At 37.9% G+C, this 23,651-nt stretch overlaps 1 protein-coding gene across 1 annotated transcript in view; it reads right to left on the bottom strand.

The window, feature by feature from the left end:
* The window catches only part of LOC149215042 (beta-galactosidase 8-like), a 94,568-nt gene that overhangs the window by 57,867 nt on the left and 13,050 nt on the right, over positions 1-23,651 (bottom strand). Inside the window, exon 6 of the mRNA XM_089392499.1 lies at positions 2,174-2,265. Within this exon, the coding sequence (XP_089248625.1) occupies positions 2,174-2,265 (92 nt within the window). The remainder of the gene's footprint in view (positions 1-2,173; positions 2,266-23,651) is intronic.

A 23,651-nucleotide genomic window follows, 5' to 3' on the forward strand; every position in this document is an offset into this window, starting at 1 on the left:
TCTAAGTATGGAGTAGGATTAATAACGAAATAATATTTGTTTTTCTATAATGGTGAGGATTCTAACGTGTGTCAGGGTCAAGCAAAGAGTTAAGGGTTAGTGAGTTGACCGAGAGAAGAGCACTCCATCTTGTGATTTTGGGTAGACAAAAGAAGAGCACTCGATCTCGTGAGTACTTTGGGCGGATAATAATTCTACTCGACTCTAGTGCTCCCCTTTGACAGCATCTACGAGATAATAATAATAGCAAAGGGTGAATCTTATCCATGCAATTGAATGCCTAGCTTCCATTGAGATAATCTTGAAAAAAGGAATATTATCCAGTTTATTTTGAGTCCAACTAATGCACCTCATTTCAGAGAGTTTCATTTCTATCTTATCCATGCAACGTGCAAACCATTCTAGGTAGGATAAGGAGGGTGCACTAGTTTAGTTCAGTTCTATCTTATCCATGCATCGTCTAGTTCAGGTCAGTCCCCGTGTAGGGGAAATGAGAATGCAATATCTAAGAGTCATGCCAAGTTGGCTTATCCTCCTTTCATCCAAATTTACTGGCCAAGAGTAGGTCGCATCACTTGAGCACCATTCCATGCATTTTTCTTCTTTCTCTTCAGTTTATTATGGCACCCTACTCTCAGACTATGCATGCAGTAGTTCTAGCGACCATATGGATGACTATTCTCCTATCATCTCTCCTTTATTCCAAGGCAATGAAGGTGAATCACTTTTGGAGGTTTACTATTCGATGCAAATAAGGCCGAAGGAAGGTTCATTGATTTTCTAAAGCTTCCATTTCATTCACTCCTTTCTTCTAGTGCTCTTTCCTTCTTTCTTTAACAAAGTTTCTCCAGTCTTGAAGCAACACACATTTCCATTAAGCCATCAAGTTTCAGCAGATATTGTAGGCAACAGCCTCCAGATCATGTTGTTTTTAGGTCCCCGTAGCATGTTTGTAACTTGTTTGGTTGTCTCCAAAGCAGATCTGAATTTTGATGTATTGATTGATAGAACACTTCTAAAGAATATTTGGTGTGGATTAATGTGTTTGTCTACATGAGATATGAATGACTCTTTCTTTCATAAGCTTTGAATTGGTTTTTGGCGTGCTAAATGAGTTATTGAGATTAAATACCAATTCCTCACTAATTTTCTTCAATTTTTAAACTCCATTTCTCCCCATAAGCCACTGGGAATGGAAAGACCAGTCGGCAACATGAAGTTACACCTCGAGAAACAATCTTAAAGGTCAAAATCTGACACAGAGGGTAAAAAATCTCGCTGTTTTGTGATTCTAATTGCAGAAACGCCGAAAAACAATGATATACATGCATGAATTGCTGTTGTACTTGATAAATTTCACAGAAATCTGCAGCCTTCCTTTGCTGTTTGGTTGAATTTGTTGTGTATTTCAAGGTGGCAGCGAAGTTCATGAATATGCTTGGGGTCCTGTGAATCAATTCAAACTTGTCTTGATGGGAGGGGAATCACGATATATGTACTGTCATGTGGACATGTGTGATGGTCATGTAGAGTTCTAGCTGTTTTCACTAGGCATGATATCATGCATATGAAAATTGAAATTTTATTTTTACTAGAAATGCTATCATGGATACGAAGATTGTAATTTTAATTTGCTAATGAAATTACAAAAATATTTCAGGGAATATTTAAAAATAAAATAAAATCAATTGAAATCATATGAACTTCAAAGTCTACCCCCAGAGAAACCCCCTCAGCCTGACAAAAATAAGTGCAGATGTGCAAGAGAGTGAACAGAGGTGACATGACACGCTCCTTAAAGCTATCCACACACTTTGGGCAGTACGATTTCTAAAGGTTTTTTCCAGGGATAACAATTCTCATGCAGTCCATAAAAAGTGCATTGGATACTAAGCTTGGCTAGCCGGGCTACTGTATAAGATTCTACTTGTATGATTTATAATTTGTATTTACATAAGACTTATCAGGGAATAGTTTCATTTTCTATATTTCTTTTAAAACTCTTACTTTTAATATAATGGTAAGAGTTAGCAATTAGTCTAGCTATATCATTTCATAATGGTTTCTACTGAAGTAGACTATGAATTCACTTTTATAATTAAAAAAGAACTCTTTAGATATGCAATATTGATATGCAATATAAAGCCTATATGAGAACTCTTTAGAAACATACCAGCCAGTCCAATTCTCAGTCCACATCTTTGGCGCATTTTTTGAGTTAGGGGTGAATAAGCGCCCACAATACATGCCATTACAAGTATTGATCTACAAAGATAAAAGGCACTTAAGAAAGAATTCAGAGAAACAAAACAACAATATTTCCTATTTCATAAATAGTGTAGCTAGCTCCTCTTACATCATGTATTCAAAAACTTGAAAAGTTATGAGAAAAATATCTATATATTGTATATAATCAAATAAGCAAAGTCTAAAGCAAATTAAACTATGATATCAGAACATTATGATAAAGTGAATACTGAAACAACATAAAATAAGTAAAATTTTAGAATTTAGTTTTAAAAGATTTTAATACGAGTATTCAACGATCATAGAAATGCATGGGATATGGATAAGAGTAAATCTCTTGGATTGGATGGCCTACAATGTGATTCTACCTTACATTGTGGCAAATAGAAGGCCGTGATCTAAGGATGTGCCCAGGGGCACTAGAGTACAAATAAATTTGCGGTTTATCAAGCTGATACCAAAAGGCTCTAAGAAGGACATCCTTGCTCAAAGTTTCCTAGAAGGTCTTGGCTAGAGATTTAACAAATCACATTAAAGGTACAACCTCAAGAATAATTCTTCATGAGCTAACAAGTTTTATCAAGGACAACTCATCTTGGATAAATCTCTTAACAGCCTGGGGAAGTACTCTATAGTGTAATACACATGAAACATAGGAAAAACCCAAGAAGAAAGGATAAAAGAGAGATAAACCCTAAGAAAGATCTCTTTGATAGTAAAAAATAGAGTTATGTTCACTTGCCTCTTCAAGGGGGCAACGGTGCAACCTCCAAGAGCAATGCTCTAAATACAATAGCACTTTGTAACAAAACAATACATAACCTTCTACTCCATATATAGCTACCAATAGAGAATCTTATCTACCTATGAGCCCCTTGAAATCAGGGTCGACCAACTAATTTAAGCATTATTAATAAAAAAAGACCCCTTTTACAATGAATGACTATGAAGTATTAACTAACTATTTAATTGGCCTTATTCAAGATAGGTGGCCTCATATATTAAGAAAGTATCTACGGAGTTAACATAGGACCCTAACATGCCCTCCACCTTCAGAAGCAGTGTTTTCCTCAAAGATGAAGGTGAGGAAATTGCTGGAGAATCACTGTTTGGTTCCCATGTGGCATCTTCTAGTTGCATATCTTTCCACTGGAGAAAGGAGAAAGGAAAGGAAAGATCATGCTAACAGGGGATTTTAATGTGAGGACAGAGAACCTATAGATGGACCATTACATACAGAGCAGTCACCCACTATGTCTATTAGAATAAGAATAAGTTTGGCAAAGAAAATCTGCAGATGGAGAAAAAGAAACCACCCACTTTAGCAAGGAACTACTAAATATGTGCAACACACATGAACTAGTCATCTATAATGGCCTAGCTTGATGGGAAAAGTTAGGAGGCTAGCTTGATGGGAAAATTCAGAGGCTAGCTTTATGGGAAATTTCGGAAAGAGCCACATGCTATACATGCAACTGCAAAGTGTAACCACCTAGATAACCTATTCCACAGGCAGCCTCAAACAACTTGGCTCCTTTGAGATAGTAGATTGTCAGTAAGGAGATGTCATCTGATCATGAGCCAATATACGCAGAATTCAAATGGAAGGGAAAGCAAGACATAAAAAGAAAAGAAAATTCAAAGCGAGCAGCAAAGCAGGATATAGTGGCAATCAACAAAATGTGGATATACTTGAAAAGGGACTGGAAAGGATCACATCAGACCTGATCTTCATGAAACCAAGTTGTGGGGTGGAAGAAAAAATAAGAGGAAGACAAAGACAACCGGAAACAAATTTCCAGTGAATTCTTGATACAACAAGTGTGAAAAAGCAAGTAAAAATTATAGGCAGAATAAGAATAGTGCAAACTCAAAGATATACAAGCAGATTGAGAAGAGACACAAACACATTTTCATGAAGGAGAGGCCCCAAAGCCTTTTTGGCTAGAATTGCAAGTGAAAACCACCACAGGAAAAGGACACTTCAAACTCACAGTGGTAGTCACAGGCAAAGCTATTATATGAAAATATATCAGCAACAAGGAAGCCCCCAGATATCGAACTCAGAATGAAAGTATTCATAGAAGCAGACATAGGAGGCACTAAACGCTTGGCAAGTGGCAATGACAAATATAAAGGTCTCCCAGTGGAAAACATCGAATGATGACAAGAACACATCAACCCTCATATAGCAAAGATTATGAACCAAATGGTGAAAGAAGGATTCCTTGAAAGATGGACGACCAATGTGCTTTGTCACAATGTCATCCTCCCCATATTCAAAAGTAGGAACAAGAATAACCCAAGCAATTATAGAACAAATGATGATGAGCTCAAATTTCTCAAAATCACTAAGAGGGGTGATGCAAAGAAAATCCACAAATGGGCAGAAGAAAACAATAAACAAGCCACACGCCACGCCGCCAAGCGAAGATTAGACCAAAACACTCCACTATAGATCATTTCCTTACCCTAAGGCACATGATAAAGAACAAACGAGATGACAAAGATGAATAATTGTAGTACATTTGACACAAACCCAAAGGAGAAATTGAAGGAAAGGCTCTTGTAACTAGGAGTTCCCACTGAATGGAGAGCAACATTATATAAACTATATGAGCAAGTCAAAGCAAAAATAAAAACTCAAGGAAATATGAGCAAGTCAAAGCAAAAACAAAAACTCAAGGAAATATGTCAAATAGCTTTAGCAGCAATATCGGGGTAAAATAGGGTTTCCCCCTCTCTGCCATACTATTTTGCCTATATACAGATAAATTCAACAGCTCAATTGATGAGAAAGGAATAGGGGTGAAAATATAAAGTATAATTATTAAAATCTTACCATATGAAGACAATGTCATCTTAACAGCAAGAATGCAATGCAGCTTTCAAGAGCATTTGGAGGCACTTGTAAAATTCTGCAAAGAGGTATGGAATTTATGTGGACAAAATTAAGGTAGTCATATTTTCATTGCAAAGAAAGACAGCCCAACTTTAGATCAAATTCAACAACAAAACATTGGAGATCATAGACAGCTACAAATACAGGCTATTGATAATAAAAAGTTGAATTGGGAGCAAGGAACAAGAAAAAGGCTACAAGGAGAGTGGAAAGCGGCATTCCCACTACAGAATAAACGAAAAAGAAAAGAAATTTGGGATTGGAAAATAATCAGCTTCTTATTAACATGGGGTGCTCCCCTGCAGCTTGGCTTAGGGCTCCTATGAAATATGTAAAAAAAGGACAATATTTCAATCCTTAACAACCCCAAATTTCTAGGCAATCCAACAAAAAAGATACCAAGGTGTTCCAAAAAGTTTCATCTCTCCAAGGCAATATTATCACGCATAAACCAGATCCCAAAACACTCATTTACAGCTGTAAATAAGTAGAAAATCATCGTTTAACATAATTGTCCTTAACTTACGTCAAATCAACAAGACATATATAGCTGGAATTATAAGCCACAAAGAACATAGAAAGCTGAAAATTAAAACTTAAATTTACACAAGTATTGAGCAGCTGAAAAGCTCATTAATATGTGTAAGATGAAGTTGTTATAGATTCCATAGCCTTATGACAAGGCTAGTACAATTTGCTAGCTCTCCAAAACCCTAGCTAGGAAAAACAATGAAAACCTTAGCTCAACCAAGGACCTCCGACATGCATGAATCACTCAAACAAGTCCCAAGGCAAGATGTCCCCTCCTTTTCTTCTTACAAGTACACCCTAGGTTTCATCTCGAAACCCTAATCTCAATTTTCCAAGAGATAAAACCCTAACCTTAGACTTCAAGATGCTCCACTAATCATGTATGATTGTAAAGGAGTTGTGATTATAAAGGAGTTGAACATCACCCATGAATCATGTGTAACAAACACCATATCAATGGAGAAAGTAGATAAACTTGAGGTAGAGGTGTGAAAGAGAGAAGTGCAAGTTTGTTTTAAAAGTTTGGTCATCAGGGTTAAGTCCGTAAAATTAAGACTTCCCCTCGCTCATATGGACCATCCATTAACAAGTTGGTTGACATTTTGCAAGTTTAGGTGATACATACTACATAGTGTGATACAACAACTAGAAATTCCCCTAAATATCAAGCCAATCAAGTTAGAAGACTAGTTTCATAGAGCCGACAAAATCGAGAGGGTGCTAGAAGCATGACAAGTTAAACGCCCTAGTCTGTCCCATCAAGTAATAATGTTAACATTTATGTTCTGAAGATCTATGGAGACTTGATAAGCAATATGGACATATCTTCAAAGCCGCAGCTTGATGTGCCTGGTTTAAGAGAGCCTGTGCTTATTTTTTAGATAAAGGTAGTGTTACCCACCATTTTGTCATAAGTGTAGTTTTGGATCTGAGATTCAACTTGAAAAACTAACAGCTGAAGTTGTTATATTTCCCAATGACTTGAGGTCCAGGCTAGGTTTTCCTCAAATGCAAGAGCCCTGCCCACATTTTCCTAGATATCCAAGGTAAACTTTAAAGCCTACAGTGAAGAATCAATATAGCAAATGCTTAGACAATGTTATACTGTATTTTATGGAGGCTAAAGCAAAAGCACAGGAGCTGTGAGTTTGCAAGCCCTTTGAAGATACATAAATACACCAGGAGGCTTATGGGTAGTTCGTTTGTTTTCAGATTATGTGGCATCAAAAGTTTTGAGAGTCTAAAGCAGTACATGGCCAAGCATATGGACCAGTGTTACTTGGGAGCGGGAGCGAAAATGGGTGCGGGAGTGACATTTTCAAAAGCTCCCGATTTGGGAGCGAATCCCGGAGCGATTTTTATATAATATATATATTTTTTATATTTTTTTATATTTTGATACATATATGTCAACAAGAACATGTAGAATGATGAATTAGATATAAAAAGCATAAAAAAACATAGATTGATCATTGAACCATATAACATCAATCTTCTAGAAGTTATAATCTTCATCAACCACGTCCACAAGTTAGTAACATACAACATATTGAGTCTCGTGAATCATGATTCATCAATCTTAAAGTTTCAACTTCAAGCTTTCAAAATTGAAAATTCAATATATAACATTTATCATCATAGATCACCAAAGTTGTACTTGTAAGCTAAGTTTAAACTTTAACCATTACAAAAAATAATATCTAACATGAAATGAAATGTTATAAAATGAATTATGAAATGAAATGAAACAACTTTCACGAAGCATCATATTCATAATTAAGAATAAGTATTGATGAGTTATAATTGCCAACTTCAAACCATTGTTTTAAAACCCAGCCGACTCGGAACCGACTTGGCCAAGTTGGTCTGAGCCAGTAAAAAAAAATTCAACTCGGCCATCTGACCGGTTCGGCCGACCAAGTTAATACCGAGCCAGCCGAGTCCGTATCAACCCGGCCAGGTCACGGACAGCGGCCAGTAAACCCCCAAAAACGCACTTATTTTATTTTATTTTTTTATGTTTTTTCTGAGTGTGGGGGACTCCAAATGGTTTTATGAATTGGTTTGTTGGTCTTTGGGGTCCATTCCCCTCTCCCAAACCCTATTTAACCCACTCAACTCCTCTCATTCTCTCACAGCCATCTCATGCATTTGAGTGAGAATTTTAGTGAGAGTTTGTTTTTGGAGCAACAGTGAGGAGTCTTGGGCAAGCACTGTAGCTGGAGTGAGGAGCTTCTACATTGAGGAGTTGGTTTCTTGGAGCAAGCTTGAGGAGGCAGTTTGTGCCTGGAGATATTTTTTTTCACTTGTACAAATCTATTTTTGCTTATTAAATTTTAGGTTCGTATTTAGAAATCCTAAAGAGTGTTTTTTGTGAAAGAAATGAACATTGAATCAAAAAATGGCATATGTTGAAAGATGCTGCTAGAGTGAAAGATGCTGCTTGGGCATATGTTGAAATGGTTGATAGTCAAATGCATTGCAAATTTTGCCATAGGAAAATTAAGGAAGGTCTTGGGGGCATTAATAGGCTGAAACAACACTTGGCAGGGATTAGAGGCCAAATTACTCCATGTACCTCACCAGAAATTGGGGAGATTAGGAAGGAATTGTTAGCCAGCTTTGAGAAGTTTAAAGAAGATAAGGCTAGGCAAAAAGAGTTAGAGGCTGAAATTGTGAGGAAGAGGGAGATCCGAAAAATGATGGCTACCAACCCCCATTATGATTTTGAGGGTTCTTCCTCTATCCCTCGTACTGATGCATCCAACCCTTTCCAATATGTTCCTCCCTCTTTTGACTCTATTCAAGAAAAGGGAAAGGGTAGAATGAAAAAGGGTGATATGAATATCAAAAGTTATTTCACTCCCTCCTCTCCATCAGATGCACATGGTCCTCAAGCTAGTAAAAGTCAATGCAGCCCACTTTAGATGACTATTAGAAGAAATAATTGAGGGAGACTGCTTGTGATTGCATAGCTAGATGGTGGTATGATGCTGATATCCCCTTCAATGCTTCCCGTTCACCATATTATGAGCCTATGTTTGATGCCATACATGCTGCTAGAAAAGGCTTCAAAGGCCCTACTATGCATTAGCTAAGGGGGTATTGTTTGTAGAAAGAAATTTCATCCATTAATGAGTATTTGAAAAATTTCAAGGACTCATGGGCAAGAACAGGATGTACCATCATGTGAGATGGATGAACTGATCAAAGAAACCGTACCATCATAAACTTTCTTATCTTTTGCCCACGGGGAACCATGTTTTTAAAGTCAGTTGATGCATCTGATAAGGTAAAAGATGGGAAATTGTTGTTTCGGCTATTGGATGAGGTTGTTGAGGAGGTGGGGGTGGCTAATGTTGTTCAAGTCATCACAGATAATGCCTCTAACTATGTTCTTGCTCGTAAACTATTAGAGGAAAAACACAAGACCATCTTTTGGACCCCATGTGCTGCACATTGCATAGACCTCATGCTTGAGGATATTGGAAAATTAGAATGGGTCAAAAACACTGTAAATCATGCCAAATGCATAACAAAATTTATCTACAATCATTCATGGATTTTGAGCCTCATGAGGAAACACACTGGGGGCAGGGATATTATTAGGCTTGCCATCACTAGATTTGCTACTCATTTTTTAACATTGCAATCTATGCTTTCCCAAAATAGAAACTTGCAAAAGTTGTTTTCCAGTGATGAATGGAATGAAAGCAATTGGTCTCACAAACTAGAAGGCAAAGAATTGAAAAAGAAAGTTAATGAAGAAAGTTTTTGGAGAAAGGCAGCAGAGATTGTGAAGCTTGCTGAGCCATTGGTTAAGGTGTTGCGGTTGGTGGATGGGGAAAGATTGGCTATGGGCTTCATTTATGAGGCTATGGATCAAGCAAAGGAGCAAATAAAGATGGCATATAAGGATAAAGTGGCTAAGTATGGGTCCATTTGGGCAATCATTGATGAAAGATGGAACAATCAACTCCATCGCCCTATACATGCAGCTGGGTATTTTTTGAACCCACAGTATCATTATAAAGCTAAGAAGTCAGGAGCTTTGAGGGGGGAGGTTAGAGATGGACTGATTGATTGCATTGATCGCATGATCCATTGGAGTCTGATCAGCTAGAGATACACCGACAGGTCATGACCTTCAGCAATGCCTCGGGTACCTTTGGGAAGAACCTAGCAAAGATTGCAAGAGAAGCAGATGAGCCAGGTAAACAAAAATTTCAATTTTCATTTTCTTAATAGTTTTTTATTTTATTTTATTAAATCGTTTATAATTTGAAAGTTGGATATAATTTGTAATTTTGTTGAGCTAACTCATCACACTCCTATGTTTTTTGCAGCACAATGGTGGGAGGCTTTTGGTGGCCATTGTCGTGAATTGCAGAAGTTTGCAATTCGTATTTTTAATCAAACTTGCAGTGCTACTAGGTGTGAGCGCAATTGGTCTATCTTTGAGAGGATTCACACAAAGAAGAGAAACCGTTTGGCTCAAAAACGGTTAAATGATCTAGTCTATGTCCAATACAACCTCCGGCTCAAACGCAACCAATTGTTGAACAAAAGACCTAATTCAGATCCCATTGTGTTGGAAGACATTGATCCAACATCAGATTGGGTAGTGGAGAGTCATCCAGCAGAGTTTGATTTTGATGAGGATCTTGATTTCGATTTACATAGGGAGGCATCACTCAAACATGATGTTCAGCTGAATGCAAATCCCGATCCACTTGTACCACCAACCCCAACCTCACAGCCAGCAAGGACTCCAGTTGCAGGCGCTTCCTCTGCTCAGCCATGACAGAAGCACAACCGCATATCTTCTCTATCTCAGCTTGCATCTACTGCACAGCGTGCTAGTGCTACCACTTCTACAGTTGCAGTTGGAGATGATGATGAGGAGGAGCCATGGGGCCCCTTGTCTGACTCTGATGATGATCCAGAGATTGATCCACATGATCTTGGCTCCTCTGGCAGTAGCTACTAGCCAGTGGCCCAGTAGTACTGGTCACATTTTACTTTTGTTGTAGAGGCCATTTCTAGCCTCCTTGGTTATGTGTTTTTGTTTTGAATGTTTGATCATGTATGTATTGGATAGTGCAGTAGATGCCATTTTGATATAATGGATATATTCATGTGCCTACTTTGATCATATGTTGTCTTCCATCTATATTATAATGCTGTGTGTTTGGAAACATGAATGAAAATCTTTAAAATTATGTTTTTTTATAAAAATAAATAAATATTTAATGTATTTTTTACAACGACCGAGTCATTGAAATCGAACCGGCCGAGTTGATACCGAGTCGGAGTTGACCCTCAGCCGGGTCGGATTTTTAAACATTGCTTCAAACTTAAATTGTCATAGTCATATATTGTTTACAAAAAATATCATTATGATATGAAAGAGTCAAGACTCAACAGTTATGAAAATTAATGGAAACTAGAAAAGACAAGTAAACTGTAAATCTATTATCTACTACTTCATGTGGCCCTTTCCACGAGAAGTGTCTGATGTATGAGCAGGTTGTGGTGGTCTTCTAGGAGTCTCCTCTCGCACAGACCGACAACCAGAACCAGAAGGCACATGCCCTCCACGTGAGGGTGTAGATGGAGGTGGTGACAGCAAAGGAACAAGACTCTGAACTCGAGCACTGCTACTGGATGGTGGAGGTGGCATGGTTGTTGCTTCATCTTCCTCTCTCATAAGTTCCACTTCCAGTTCTTCAAGATGTATAGTGCTATCCTCCAAATTATCATCCTCTGGGTGGTTGTCCCAAATTTTACATGTTGGATACTCATAAGCCCGATCACAGTAATGACTCAACAACCTCAAGTTGTAGTGCACATAAACCAAGCTTTCTACCCGATTTTCATTGAGTATGTTTCTTTTCACATTAGGTATGAAGCTGTAGGTGCTCCAACACCTCTCTGCAAAAAAAGTATTTACAACCTGTGAGAGAACTTTTTTTGCCAATTTTGGCAAATGTCCATGGCCGCCATATGATTCCCACCATGTGAGAGCATCAAATCTGTCTCTATCTTCCATTGCATGAAAGGTACCAAACAAACCAGTGCAACTAAAGTATCTGCCTAATTCAAGATGCACACTAGCACATTCCTCCCTGTCAGGTATCAACTTTTCTAATGCTTGCAAATATCTTGTATATACCTTTTCATCTATATGGGGTTTGACCCTAACCCCACCCCCTAGTGCAGGTTGGCCCAACCAAGATGTAGAGTAATATTTTGGCATAAGGATATACACCAAGCAATGTAGTGGAACATTAAGTTTATCCCACCATATGCACACACAATTGTGAATCAGTTTATACAAGTTGGGATCATTGTTATGAACAATATCTTTTATTTGCCCCAACATGGTATCCATCTGCTTATACACCTCGCCAATCATTAGTTTATCTGTATCTGCAAACCAAATCATGTGATAAATGGGCTTGGTGAAATCCAATACTTGCCTCACACGTGCCCAAAACATACCATCAAGAGCGGCCTCCTCCACCTGTTCAAAACCTTGCCTGTCAGCTGCATTTGTAGCCCTTTCCTTTGATACATGCCAGTGTGGACTTGATACCATGCTAGCCAATGACTCGCTTACCTTCAAAAGGCGCCTGAAGGTGAGGTAATAGCTACCAAATCTAGTCCTCGCAATCTTCAACAACTCCAATCTTGAGTGACTGCAGAAAAGGCCATGGGTATTGCTATGATTTGTAATAAATTTTATCATTTGTTTGCCTCTCTTGTACAAATCACCAATCCATTTGTCTTGTTCATTTTTGTTCTTAACAATATCATGCATCAAAAGGTTCATTGTGTGAACCAAACACCCAGACCAAAATATGTTGGGGTATTTATCCTCAATAATTGCTCCCGCTACCTTACAATTAGGAGCATTATCAGTGATGACTTGGATGACATTGTATGGCCCAATACACTCAATTGTTTCAAGTAATGGTTTTGCAATGTTGATGCCGGTCTTGAACTTGTCTGAGTAATCATATGCTGAAAGAAAGATGGCATCACTAACAGACACAACAAGAACATTTATCAATGGCTTGCCTTTTACATTTGTCCATCCATTAGATACAATGGACACCCCATGGTCAGTCCAAGAACTTGTCATTCTATTCAAAGAATGTGATATTTTTGCTTTTTCATAATCAAGTCCAACAGTTCTTGCCTTGTCATACCCAGGGCTCTTGTATCCTTTAGGGGCATCATTTATGGCAAAAACCATTTCATGCCAATAAGGTGAGCGAAGAACATTGAATGTTATCCCACATGCATAGAGAAACATGTAAACTTTTGAATCCACATCATTCCTACACCCTTCATCAAGGAAATCTGATATGCTTCTACACCTTAAACCTGGTGACCCTGTGCCTCCATATCCACTGCCTTGGGAGGATGCTGAAGGAGTTCTTTGTGCATGTGATTGTGAGCTTGGTTCAAAGAAACCCTTTGATTTTTTAGGTTTGTATTGGGCTTCCTCCTCTTGGGTCTTCCCTTATGTATTTCGCTCTATCTGCTGCTGACACACCTGAACAAGTTTTGATTCCTATTTGTTTATCTCCATCCCACGGCCTTTTCCCGTAGAGGTGTTTTCTGGCACGGGTGTATGAACCTATGTAATTATTGTTGCAAGGGGGGCAATGAAATTTAGTGGTTCCACCCCCTTTCCCTGCTTCAAGCCTATTAACATATTTCCACAATGGAGTTTGATCTTGTTTAGTTTTTGGAGCTGACTCATGTTCACTCTCCTCCAGCTCCTCACCGGGGTTTTCATCAAATCCACTATGACCCCCCTCTTCATCCCCTTCTTCGTTTTCAACCCTCCTTTTTCTACTCTCCAACACCATAATAACTAAAAAAGGAACCAAGAAGAAAAAAATGCCAAGAAATATAATCATGATGTTTGAAACTGCAAAAAATGAAATGGGAATGGGAATGGAGAAAAATATTTATTTATAATTTTATTTATTTAGTAATGAACATTAAAAAAAAATTGCTAAAATAGAGCCTACCTCTTTGGCCTCCAATCTCCCCTCCTTGCTTTCTCTTGCTCCTTGGCACTTGCTCTCTCCTTGGCACTTGCTCTCTCCTTGCACCTTGCTCCTTGCTCTCACTCTCACTTGCTCTCTCTTGCCCCTCACTCTCTCTTGCTCCTCACCCTCCCTTGCTCTCACTCTCACTTGCTCTCTCTTGCTCCTCACCTTCTCTTACTCTCCTCTTGCTCTCACTCTCTCTCTTCTAAAATAATGAAATTGATTGGAGGGAGGGTTTATTTATATTTCCTGCCTCCCTCCCTTTCCTTCCTTCCCTCCGTTTTTTCCCCCAAAACCGGCGACTTTTTTAATTTTCCGACACGAATTTTTTTTCATGCACGCGGTTTTTTTTCACCAACCAGGACCGTTTTTTATAGCCCGGGAGCGTTTTTTTCCCCAACCGCTCTCGGGCTATAAAAAACGCTCCCCGAGCGACAGGAGCGATCGCTCCCTAATTTGCTCTGACAACTGGTAGGGAGTGGAAATTTTTTTACGGGAGCGCACTCCTGAGTCGCTCCTGCCCGGAGCGCGGATTGGGAACGGGATCGAGGGTGCTCCCCCGCAACACTGATATGGACAGATGAAACTGCTCCAAAGGAGACGTGGGCCCAAAATTTTACATCATTTTTACACCATTTTATCCTTTCACCAGGGATTGGTAATGTTAGCAAACACGTTTTGGCTGGTTTTGACAAACCTTTATGCTGCTAAGCAGTTACAAAACGGTATGCTCAGCTCCATATTAAGAACTCCAATGTCATTCTTCCAGACTGATCCAATGGGATGAATTATCAACAGATTGGAAAAAGTCTTGGGAATATAGATAGAAATGTTGTTGTTTTTGGAAACATGTTTCTAAGCCAAGTTTTGCAGCTTCTTTCAACTTCTGATTGTGTTTTATGCAGCATACTTGTACTACCAGAGTACTGCAAATGAGGCCAAATGCTTGAATTCCATCATGCAGTAACCAGTTTATGCACAGTTTGGGAAAGCATTAAAGGGTTTTGTGCATACCAAGCATATGATCGCATGGAAATGATCAATGCAAAAACAATAGACAATAATATCAAGTTTACATTGGTAAATATGAGCTCCAACCACTGGCTTAGTGATTTACGAAATCTGCGAACATGTCTTCTAATGAAGACATATTACCAACCACACATGGTGAACTTCAGTTTCCTCCCGAAAAGAATTCTTTAAGGAAAGCAAAGTTTAGTCATGTTGAAAATGACCAATGAAGTTGTTCAATAGGAATTGGTCCAATTGGGTGTTGTACAAAGTTACAAACACTATATATAGTTGACTGGCATTCCTATTGGAAGAATCCAACCTATGTGGGATTTTTCATTGAACGCTTCCCCTTGAAGGGACATGTTCTAAGTGAGAAAACCCATAATGGGTCTTGGGACATGTTACCCCTTATACTAGCAGGGGCGCATGTCTATTGCAACATTTTTGCACACCATTGTAAGCCCAAGGTCACAAGTTAACTCCTTGTAAGTTTGTAACAACCATGTGAGGCTTTCTATTGAGTGTCCTAGACCTTGTGATGGATTGGACCATGGCCAATTCTTTTGAGTTCATATCTATTCCTTTCATCCTTGATAGGATTGGAGGACCTTGGATGGGTTTACATGAGGACTAGTTGTTTTAGAGGACCTTGCTTTTATAGAGGTGATCGCCAGTGTAAGAGTCAATCCAGTGCATGTCGAGTGCGCCTATGTCATACCACATGGTTATGAGTCTATTGACTTTGTTGGTGGCCTTGACTTTGGTGCAGTGTCCCACAAATATTTCTCAACATGGCAATCTCACAGCTAGCAACTTTTCACGATCCCCAAGGTAGTTCATAATTCCCAATGCAAAATGGTCTCAAAAGTCAAAAAGTCAACTTGGTCCTATATTATAGAGCTTGATGAGAGGATGACATGCCATGTGGAATTTTTCAATTGGTTAAGGCATGCTCAAGTTATGGTTGTGGTCAAAGTTGGCTAACAAGTATTGCAAGTTTCCATGCAACAAAACAAGGGGAGCATTGGGGCCGATTTTCACATGCATTATGTCAAAAATGGTCTAAAGGAGGAGATGGAAAAAACCCATGTTTGACTTTCTGAAGTACTTCAAGAGCGTTAGAGATCTCTTGTTTGGGCATGATGAGGTAGCATTGTCGAGGTTGATGTGGCAGTATAGTGGAATTTTGGGGCTGACAGGGCATATATGATAGGTTACAACTAAGCAAACAGTACCCCAATTAAATGAAACATTTGGCCAAATTAGCAAGGCATTGAAGAGCTAGAAAAAGGTGGCCAAGGTCGAATTTCTTCTATGCATGAAAATCAAAGAAACTTGTTAAATGGATAAGATAGTTGTTGGAATGTCAAAGAAGGACATTATTTTGGACCAAGAAGATAAAATTATGGACAAAATTCTAGTGTTTATCAAGTCAATTTCGAAGACCAATTCGTTGAGGTGAAAGTTGGAACGTTGAAGACTTCAAGGGGAACGAGGGAGCACTAATGGCTATTATTTCTCATCTTTTTGTCTTCCAGACCACTAGTAAGTGAAATATTGGGTTATCTTGGGTTGTGACTCGTGAGAGTCAGATCTAACCCCTTTAGTGGGAAAACTTCATGTAAACAAAATTTTTCTAGAGGTCAACCTAGTCTCCAACTTGTGGATGACATGGAGGAAACTAGCAATAGCAAAGAAAGTTATAAATTCCTAGCTCCTCCTCCCAATTGTTTTTGTTGACTATGAGATCATTTGATGCCATACAATAAAGAATCCATTTGCAAATATACTATTGTATTGAGTTGATTATTCTATGCTTTCTATTCTTGACTTTTTCCTATAATTTGTGCCTAAAGAGCTAATTTGCAAATATACATTCATCATCATAAGGTTGCTATGATGATCCATTGAGAGGAAAATGATCACATGGAAAGGGAGATCTAGGTCCAAGCCTCCACCTCACCCTTAGGTAGTATCAAAAATACACTTTCCAAGTGTTGGGCGAGCCCTCTAGTGGGAATATTCCACCAGATTATGGGCTATTGATGATATTGTCAATATAATAGTTGGGGCATATTGTGTGAGAAGATCCCCCTTATGAGGTCGATTTTCGTGCAAGTTGTTTTTAAGTTTTAACTAAGTGAGTGGGATAGTTTCACCCCCAACTCATTCATCTCTAGTCCTCAAGAAAAAGTTGATAAAGAAATGGTTGTGATTGCAACTTTGCAAATTGGTAAATTAAAAGGCCAAGGTAATCCTCACTTCTCAACCATTTTATTTCAAAAAATCTAAATATCCATTTTATTTTTATTTTTTTAATTATTTTGTTATCATTTTTGTATCATTCACAACTAGCCATTAGCAAAGAAAGTTATAAATTCCTAGCTCCTCCTCCCAATTGTTGTTGTTGACTATGAGATCATTTGATGCCATACAATAAAGAAGCCATTTGCAAATATACTATTGTATTGAGTTGATTATTCTATGCTTTCTATTCTTGAATTTTTCCTATAATTTGTGCCTAAAGAGCTAATTTGCAAATATACATTCATCATCATAAGACTACTATGATGATCCATTGAGGGGAAAATGATCACGTGGAAAGGAAGATCTAGGCCCAAGCCTTCACCTCACCCTTAGCTAGTATCAAAAATACACTTTCCAAGTGTTGGGCGAGCCCTCTAGGGGAATATTCCACCAGATTATGGGCTATTGATGATATTGTCAATATAATAGTTGGGGCATATTGTGTGAGAAGATCCCCCTTATGAGGTTGATTTTCGTGCAAGTTGTTTTTAACTAAGTGAGTGGGATAGTTTCACCCCCAACTCATTCATGTCTGGTCCTCAAGAAAAAGTTGATAAAGAAATGGTTGTGATCGCAACTTTGCAAATTGGTAAATTAAAAGGCCAAGGTAATCCTCAATTCTTAACCATTTTATTTTAAAAATCTAAATATCCATTTTATTTTATTTTATTTTAATTATTTTGTTATAATTTTTGTATCATTCACAACTAGCAATCCTTGGAAAAAAAGAAGTAAATACCAATATCTAGACCAAGGAAATAATACATCTGATTTTGAGCATACTTTTCATATATAGGTGTATTTAGCTAATTTTGTAGATTTGCAGTAAGGCATTGTTGTAGCAAACCATTTTCTGCAGAATTTTCGCTCTACAAAGTATCATTTCTACAAGTATCTTAACTCACCTTGCTTTAGCTTAGATTTGATTTAATAGTCTATTTATTTTATCTATAGCTTAAATTTAGTTGTTTCAGACCTTAAAACATCTTATTTTTTGCTGAAATAATTTTCTGAGTTTTTCACCTAGGGATTTTGACCCCAAGACCTCAATAGGTGAATTTCTAGCTTGCTGGAAATTCAATTTTATTGTAGGTCCAAAGCTTGAAAGTGGTCTAAATTGACCAATCTTCTATCTTCTATCCTCCTCACCCCTAGGGATTGGATCTAGAAGTGTTTAGTCACATTTGGGTTATTTTTTCAAGGGGTTATCTTGTTATTTTCTGCATATTTTGCAACAATTACAGACTTGTAAAAACAGGATAGCAAGCCGATTTTGGATTTATACAACAACTCCTCTAACCAAGCATTTAATCACAAAAATCATTTTATATTTGGTTAGTATGTTTTATTCACACTCAATATATCTTGTTAGAGTGAAGTGTTTTCACTTTTTTCTTGCTGGACTAGTTTATTCTTTACAGATTTTTCACAGTAAGCTAGCAGAGCAGCAACACAAACTCCTCCACTTAAACCATTTGATCTTGTTACAAGGCACTATTCTTGTATTGGTTGGCAGGATTCATCCAAGGGAAGCTTCCCATAGCCATTTTGGTAGGAGTTTGGGCTAAAAGAGTGGGGACTTTGGGCGAGGTGACAGTGACTCGTTGTCCTATGTGTGCCGACCTATCAGGTGGCATGGATCTTCAACAACCTTGCTAAAAGGAGTGGTAACAAGACAAATTTGGAGAGGCCAACAACTTTGAAATATTTAGTTCATGAAGTAGAAGGGACGTTGATTGGAGACCACAATGTCTACTTGGAAGAGGATTGTCAAGCATTTGTGGCTAGCTAAGTCATTGGACACGTCCCTTAGGGTCTCATGTCCTATATTCCTCGTGTCGAACCCAATACAAGCGTTAAAACATGTCGAACATGATTTTCATCGTGTCCTAAAATCATGATACGTTTTTGGATCATGTTGAAAATATTCCCTAGCGCATTTCGAACGTCGCGTCTTGCTTTTCTATCATTTTTTCTGTCTCTGTTCGTGAGGTATTCTGGAGTCTAGTTCGTTGTTTGCATTTTCACATCTTGCTGGAGTTGAGACAATGCTTTTCACCTTTTGCTCGTGCAGCTAATCAGACTTCCTATGTCTTTTCTAAAGGCCACAAACTAATGTGAATCGACCAGGTAAGATAATAATTTTATTTATAGGTTAAATGGGTCTATATATGAATGCATCTAGTCAAGACCAAAGAGAACAATACCTCGTGAGTTGCCATATGCACATGGCCTGATACTGTTCCTTTTTTCGTTTGGGTGTAAGCATAAAAAATAAGACTTGAAAACAAAATTATAGAGTTTGTACTATGTGGGAGGTTATGAACCTGAAACAACATGATAAGGGGTTCTCTAAGATTTGACTCTGCATTACTAACCCCAACAAGAAAGGGTTTGTATAAGATTTCGATTTTTATTGAGTATGTAGGAAGTTATGCACCTGAGTCAACATTCTCTGTTTAAGAATCTAACTATACATTAATAATTTGATAAGAAAGGGTTTTTTATGAGATTTGATGTGGGAAGTTATGAACCTGAACCAACATGACAAAGAAGGGTTTTTTGAACCTGATTCAATGTTATATAACTTTGTATTGGTTGGATGGCATATAACATTACATCATTGATGTAGTAAATTAATAAACTAAGTAGTTCTAAAATTGTAAAATTGTAAATACTAAATTACTAAATAGACATCATCATGATTCATACCTGTAGATGTTTTAATTTCTAAAAAATATGGATTAGACACTATATTTCCGTATTTTTTTAATATGTGTGTGTGTGTGTGTCCATTGTGTCATGTTTCCTGGGTTATCGTGTCTCGTGTCGAATACATGTATTTACGTGTCCTATGTCCTCATGTCATGTGACTTAGAAGGTTGATGTCTTTAAAAAGAAAAGAGATTCTTGCCCACACAAAGTACATAATTGGGCTTGGGGAGATTGACGTGTAATCTAAATATTCTGTTTTTGGAAGTCATATGCATCCGCGCTGTGAACTTTGGAAGTCAACATGACCACACATGGAGGAGGGTTTGGAAACATTTCTTACATGACTTATGGAGGAGGCATACCCATGAATCTTTGAAGGCTAAGCATGCACTTTGGAAACCCATTGGCCCACCTAGGAGATACTTGGATATTATACTTACTATTTTCTTGAGGAAAAGGAACCCTCAAAATCTTTGGAGGATGTGGACGTCATCTTGAAGCCTTTTCTTTCTAGCATTTGTGGAGATACCCTGCTTTGGGATGTTGATCATTGTACATGTGGCTTGTAGAAGCCATTCTTTTTGTATTTTAACTTAATTAATTAGAGAAGAGGACTTTTACCCTCTATGAGCTATATTAAGGGGTTTTACTTAAGAAATTGATATTTTAGTGAAAGAGGAAGTTGAGCATCTCCATACAAATAGAGATGCACTTCCTCATCATTTTCTCATGGATGGATTAGGGGAGAAATCTCTTAGCTAGTTCTAAATTTCTACCACCTTTCTCATTATCAAAAGGCTATGGAAGGATGACTAGAACAACTTCTTTTGGAGATGATTTTAGTTATATGGATGTTCATGGCTAAGGTTTGATGGATGATATTGGTTTTATGAGTCAGTGGCTTTTCTGATTTTGTTGGATTTGTTTATAAATAATCTAAGTGTAATTGTGCTCATCTACTGGAGACGGTGCATTCACATTATTTCTTTTAAAGGAACCCTTCTTTAAATCCCTAGGAAGCTTTCTAGTGGAGAAACTTCCCTTGAACTTCTTAGATATTGTAAAGCACTAGGTGGATCTTGTTAATTTTTCAGGATTTTCTAGATTGATAGTTACTTCCAATGATTCTTAAACCAATTCATCTTATACCACATTCAACATTAAGTAATTATACAAGAAATCTTCAATAGTAAAACAATAGTAACAATAGAGACAACCAAACACAAGAGACACAATTTATCTTGGGAAAAATCCAACAACCTTTTCTTAGAGAAATTTGTCCAATTCAACAAGGAATACAATTTGAATTTTCTAGTTAAAACAACTCAAACTAACCAATAACCAAACCCAAGTAAAACTTCCCTCAATTAGCCTCAGAAATTTGGTCTATTATGCCTCAAAAAGTCGACCTTCCATAGAGAATTAGGTTTGCCTCAGATTTTGTCCTTCTATTCTTCCTCAAATGTGTCCTTCTCTTGTGTCCCATGTGTGAACAAAAGTGATCCAAATTGTGCCTCAGATGATCTGAATTGGATACTCAAATAGAGAGGACAAATGCCAATATATAGGTGTTGAATGAGCAGAATTGGTGTGTCCCTTCACTGTGGCCAACTTGAAGTCAACCTTACATTTGGAGGCAAAAATTCAAAGTTTAAAAAATTCAAATTTTTTTATTTTGAGACCGACTTGGAATCCACATGTATTTATCATTTATTAAATACTTGGAGGGATAAAACTTGATTATGAACATCGACCATAGCTACAAAATTCAATACTCCCTCCTAGCTAGAGAGGTATTCATAATGACTTCCATAGATGTTGTCTTGTTGAAAAATTCTCTATTCCAAGAAAAGGTTGAAAGAGCTCAGTTGTGTTGATGAATCCATCCACCTCATGTTCAACACTAGAAACATGAGGAAAGCATCCTTGCATTAGCATAAAAGGAGGAACTAGTTACCCACTAGTCCCAGGGTCACCAACTCAACAAGTTGTCACTTGGAGACATGTCAAGAACCCCACTTGACCCATGGTGAAACCCGAGGCTCATTTCTCATTCCCACATGTTGTCACATGTCATTGAATTGTAAATACTTGCCCAATGCTATAAGGAACAAACTCAACCCACTAGCCAAATTCATGGCAATATGGTAAGAACATGTACAGCATCTTCCACAATTCACCTTATGCAAACAAACTTTAGTAGACCTCATGCACAAGAGACAACTTCTTGGCTTTCTGAGATTAAACGTCCTTTTATGTTCAAACTGAGGCCCTTTTCGAATTTTGTGGCCTATTCACGGGGCTCCTTTGCCTCTTTTAAGCACTCCCTGAGGTCTCTCGACCTCCTATTTTTCCTGTGGCCTACCTCAAATAGGTTGCGGCCTAGTTCTAAGGCCTTCCGGCGCTCCTAAGACTTGGACTACGGTGTGTCTTAACCCTCCTGCAGGTAGGATTGAGGTCATTTAGTCCCCATTCTAGGGCTTCGACCCTTCCTCAAGCCTGGTCAAAACCATTAAATACAAACAAGGTTCGACTTTCACAAAAATTGTTTATTCTTGCACAAGGATGAGGGATTTGTGATCTTCCTCAATCATAACAAATTTAGGGCTTCAACCTTTCTTCAATAAGTGTCTAGTCTTTTGGCTGTTCTATAACCCAAGCTCTGAAACCGTGTTGATTTTTCAAAATTTTCTAAATTGATAATTACTTCCAATGATTCTTAAACCAATTCATCTTATACCACATTCATCATTAAGTAGTTATACAATAAAATCTTCAACAATAAAACAATAATGATAGTAGAGACAACCAAACACAAGAGGCACAAAATTTATCATGGGAAAACCCCAAACCAAGGAAAAAACCCAACAACCCTTTCTTAGAGAAATTTGTCCAATTCAATAAGGAATATAATCTGAATTTTCTAGTTAAAATAACTCAAATTGACCAGTAACCAAACCCGGGTCAAACCTGATCAAATTGCCCTCAATTAGCCTCAGAAATTTGGTTTGTTGTGCCTCAGAAATTCAGCCTTCCTCAAAGAATTAGGTCTGCCTCAGATTTTGTCCTTCTATTCTTCCTCAGATTCGCCCTTCTCTTGTCTCCCATGTGTGAACAAAAGTGATCCGAATTGTGCATCAAATGGAGATGATGAATGCCAATATATAGGTGTTGAATGAGTTGAATTGGTGTGTCCCTTCACTGGGGCCAACTTGAAGCCGACCTTACATTTGGAGGCAAAAATTCAAAGTTTAAAAAAATCAAATTTTCTTCTTTTGAGGTTGACTTGGAACCCACATATATATTTATCATTTCTTAAATTTCTGGAGGGCTAAATATTGATTATGAAGACCAACCATAGCTCCAAAATTCAACAGATCTTCTAGGATCTGTAGTGGAGAGCTCTATATATCACATTAGATCCACTTTCCTTCCACCAAGGGAGTCATTAGTTGATCCCATGTACCCCAAAAAATAGTAGTAGGACAAGACACTGGTATGTGATCTGTCCTTCAAACCAAACAATAAAAAATTACCAAAACCATTTTGTTGGGTTGGTCTGTGATCTGTCCTTCAGACCAAACCATAAAAATTTACCAAAACCATTTGGTTGGGTTTACTCTTCATATTCACCTTGGAACTCATTGCAATAAATCCCAGCAATCTTAACCTAGCAAAGCCCCCCTTGAGCCAGACGATAGCTGGCCGGAAGTGCAGAAGAAGGTTACTGAGGTGATAATGGTCCCCTCTTAGTTTCACTCAGATCACACTTGAACTTTTTGGACTTTATCTCGAGAAAGTGCAAGTTAACAGGGAGAAAAATGAGTGTGGAATTTCTTTACTTCAAAAGGTTACTTGTGGAAAAG

The sequence above is a fragment of the Pinus tabuliformis genome, chromosome 1_1, assembly GCF_031772625.1.
Source record: "Pinus tabuliformis cultivar Carrire ecotype Pingquan chromosome 1_1, CPIR1, whole genome shotgun sequence".
Taxonomy (NCBI): Eukaryota; Viridiplantae; Streptophyta; class Pinopsida; order Pinales; family Pinaceae; genus Pinus; species Pinus tabuliformis.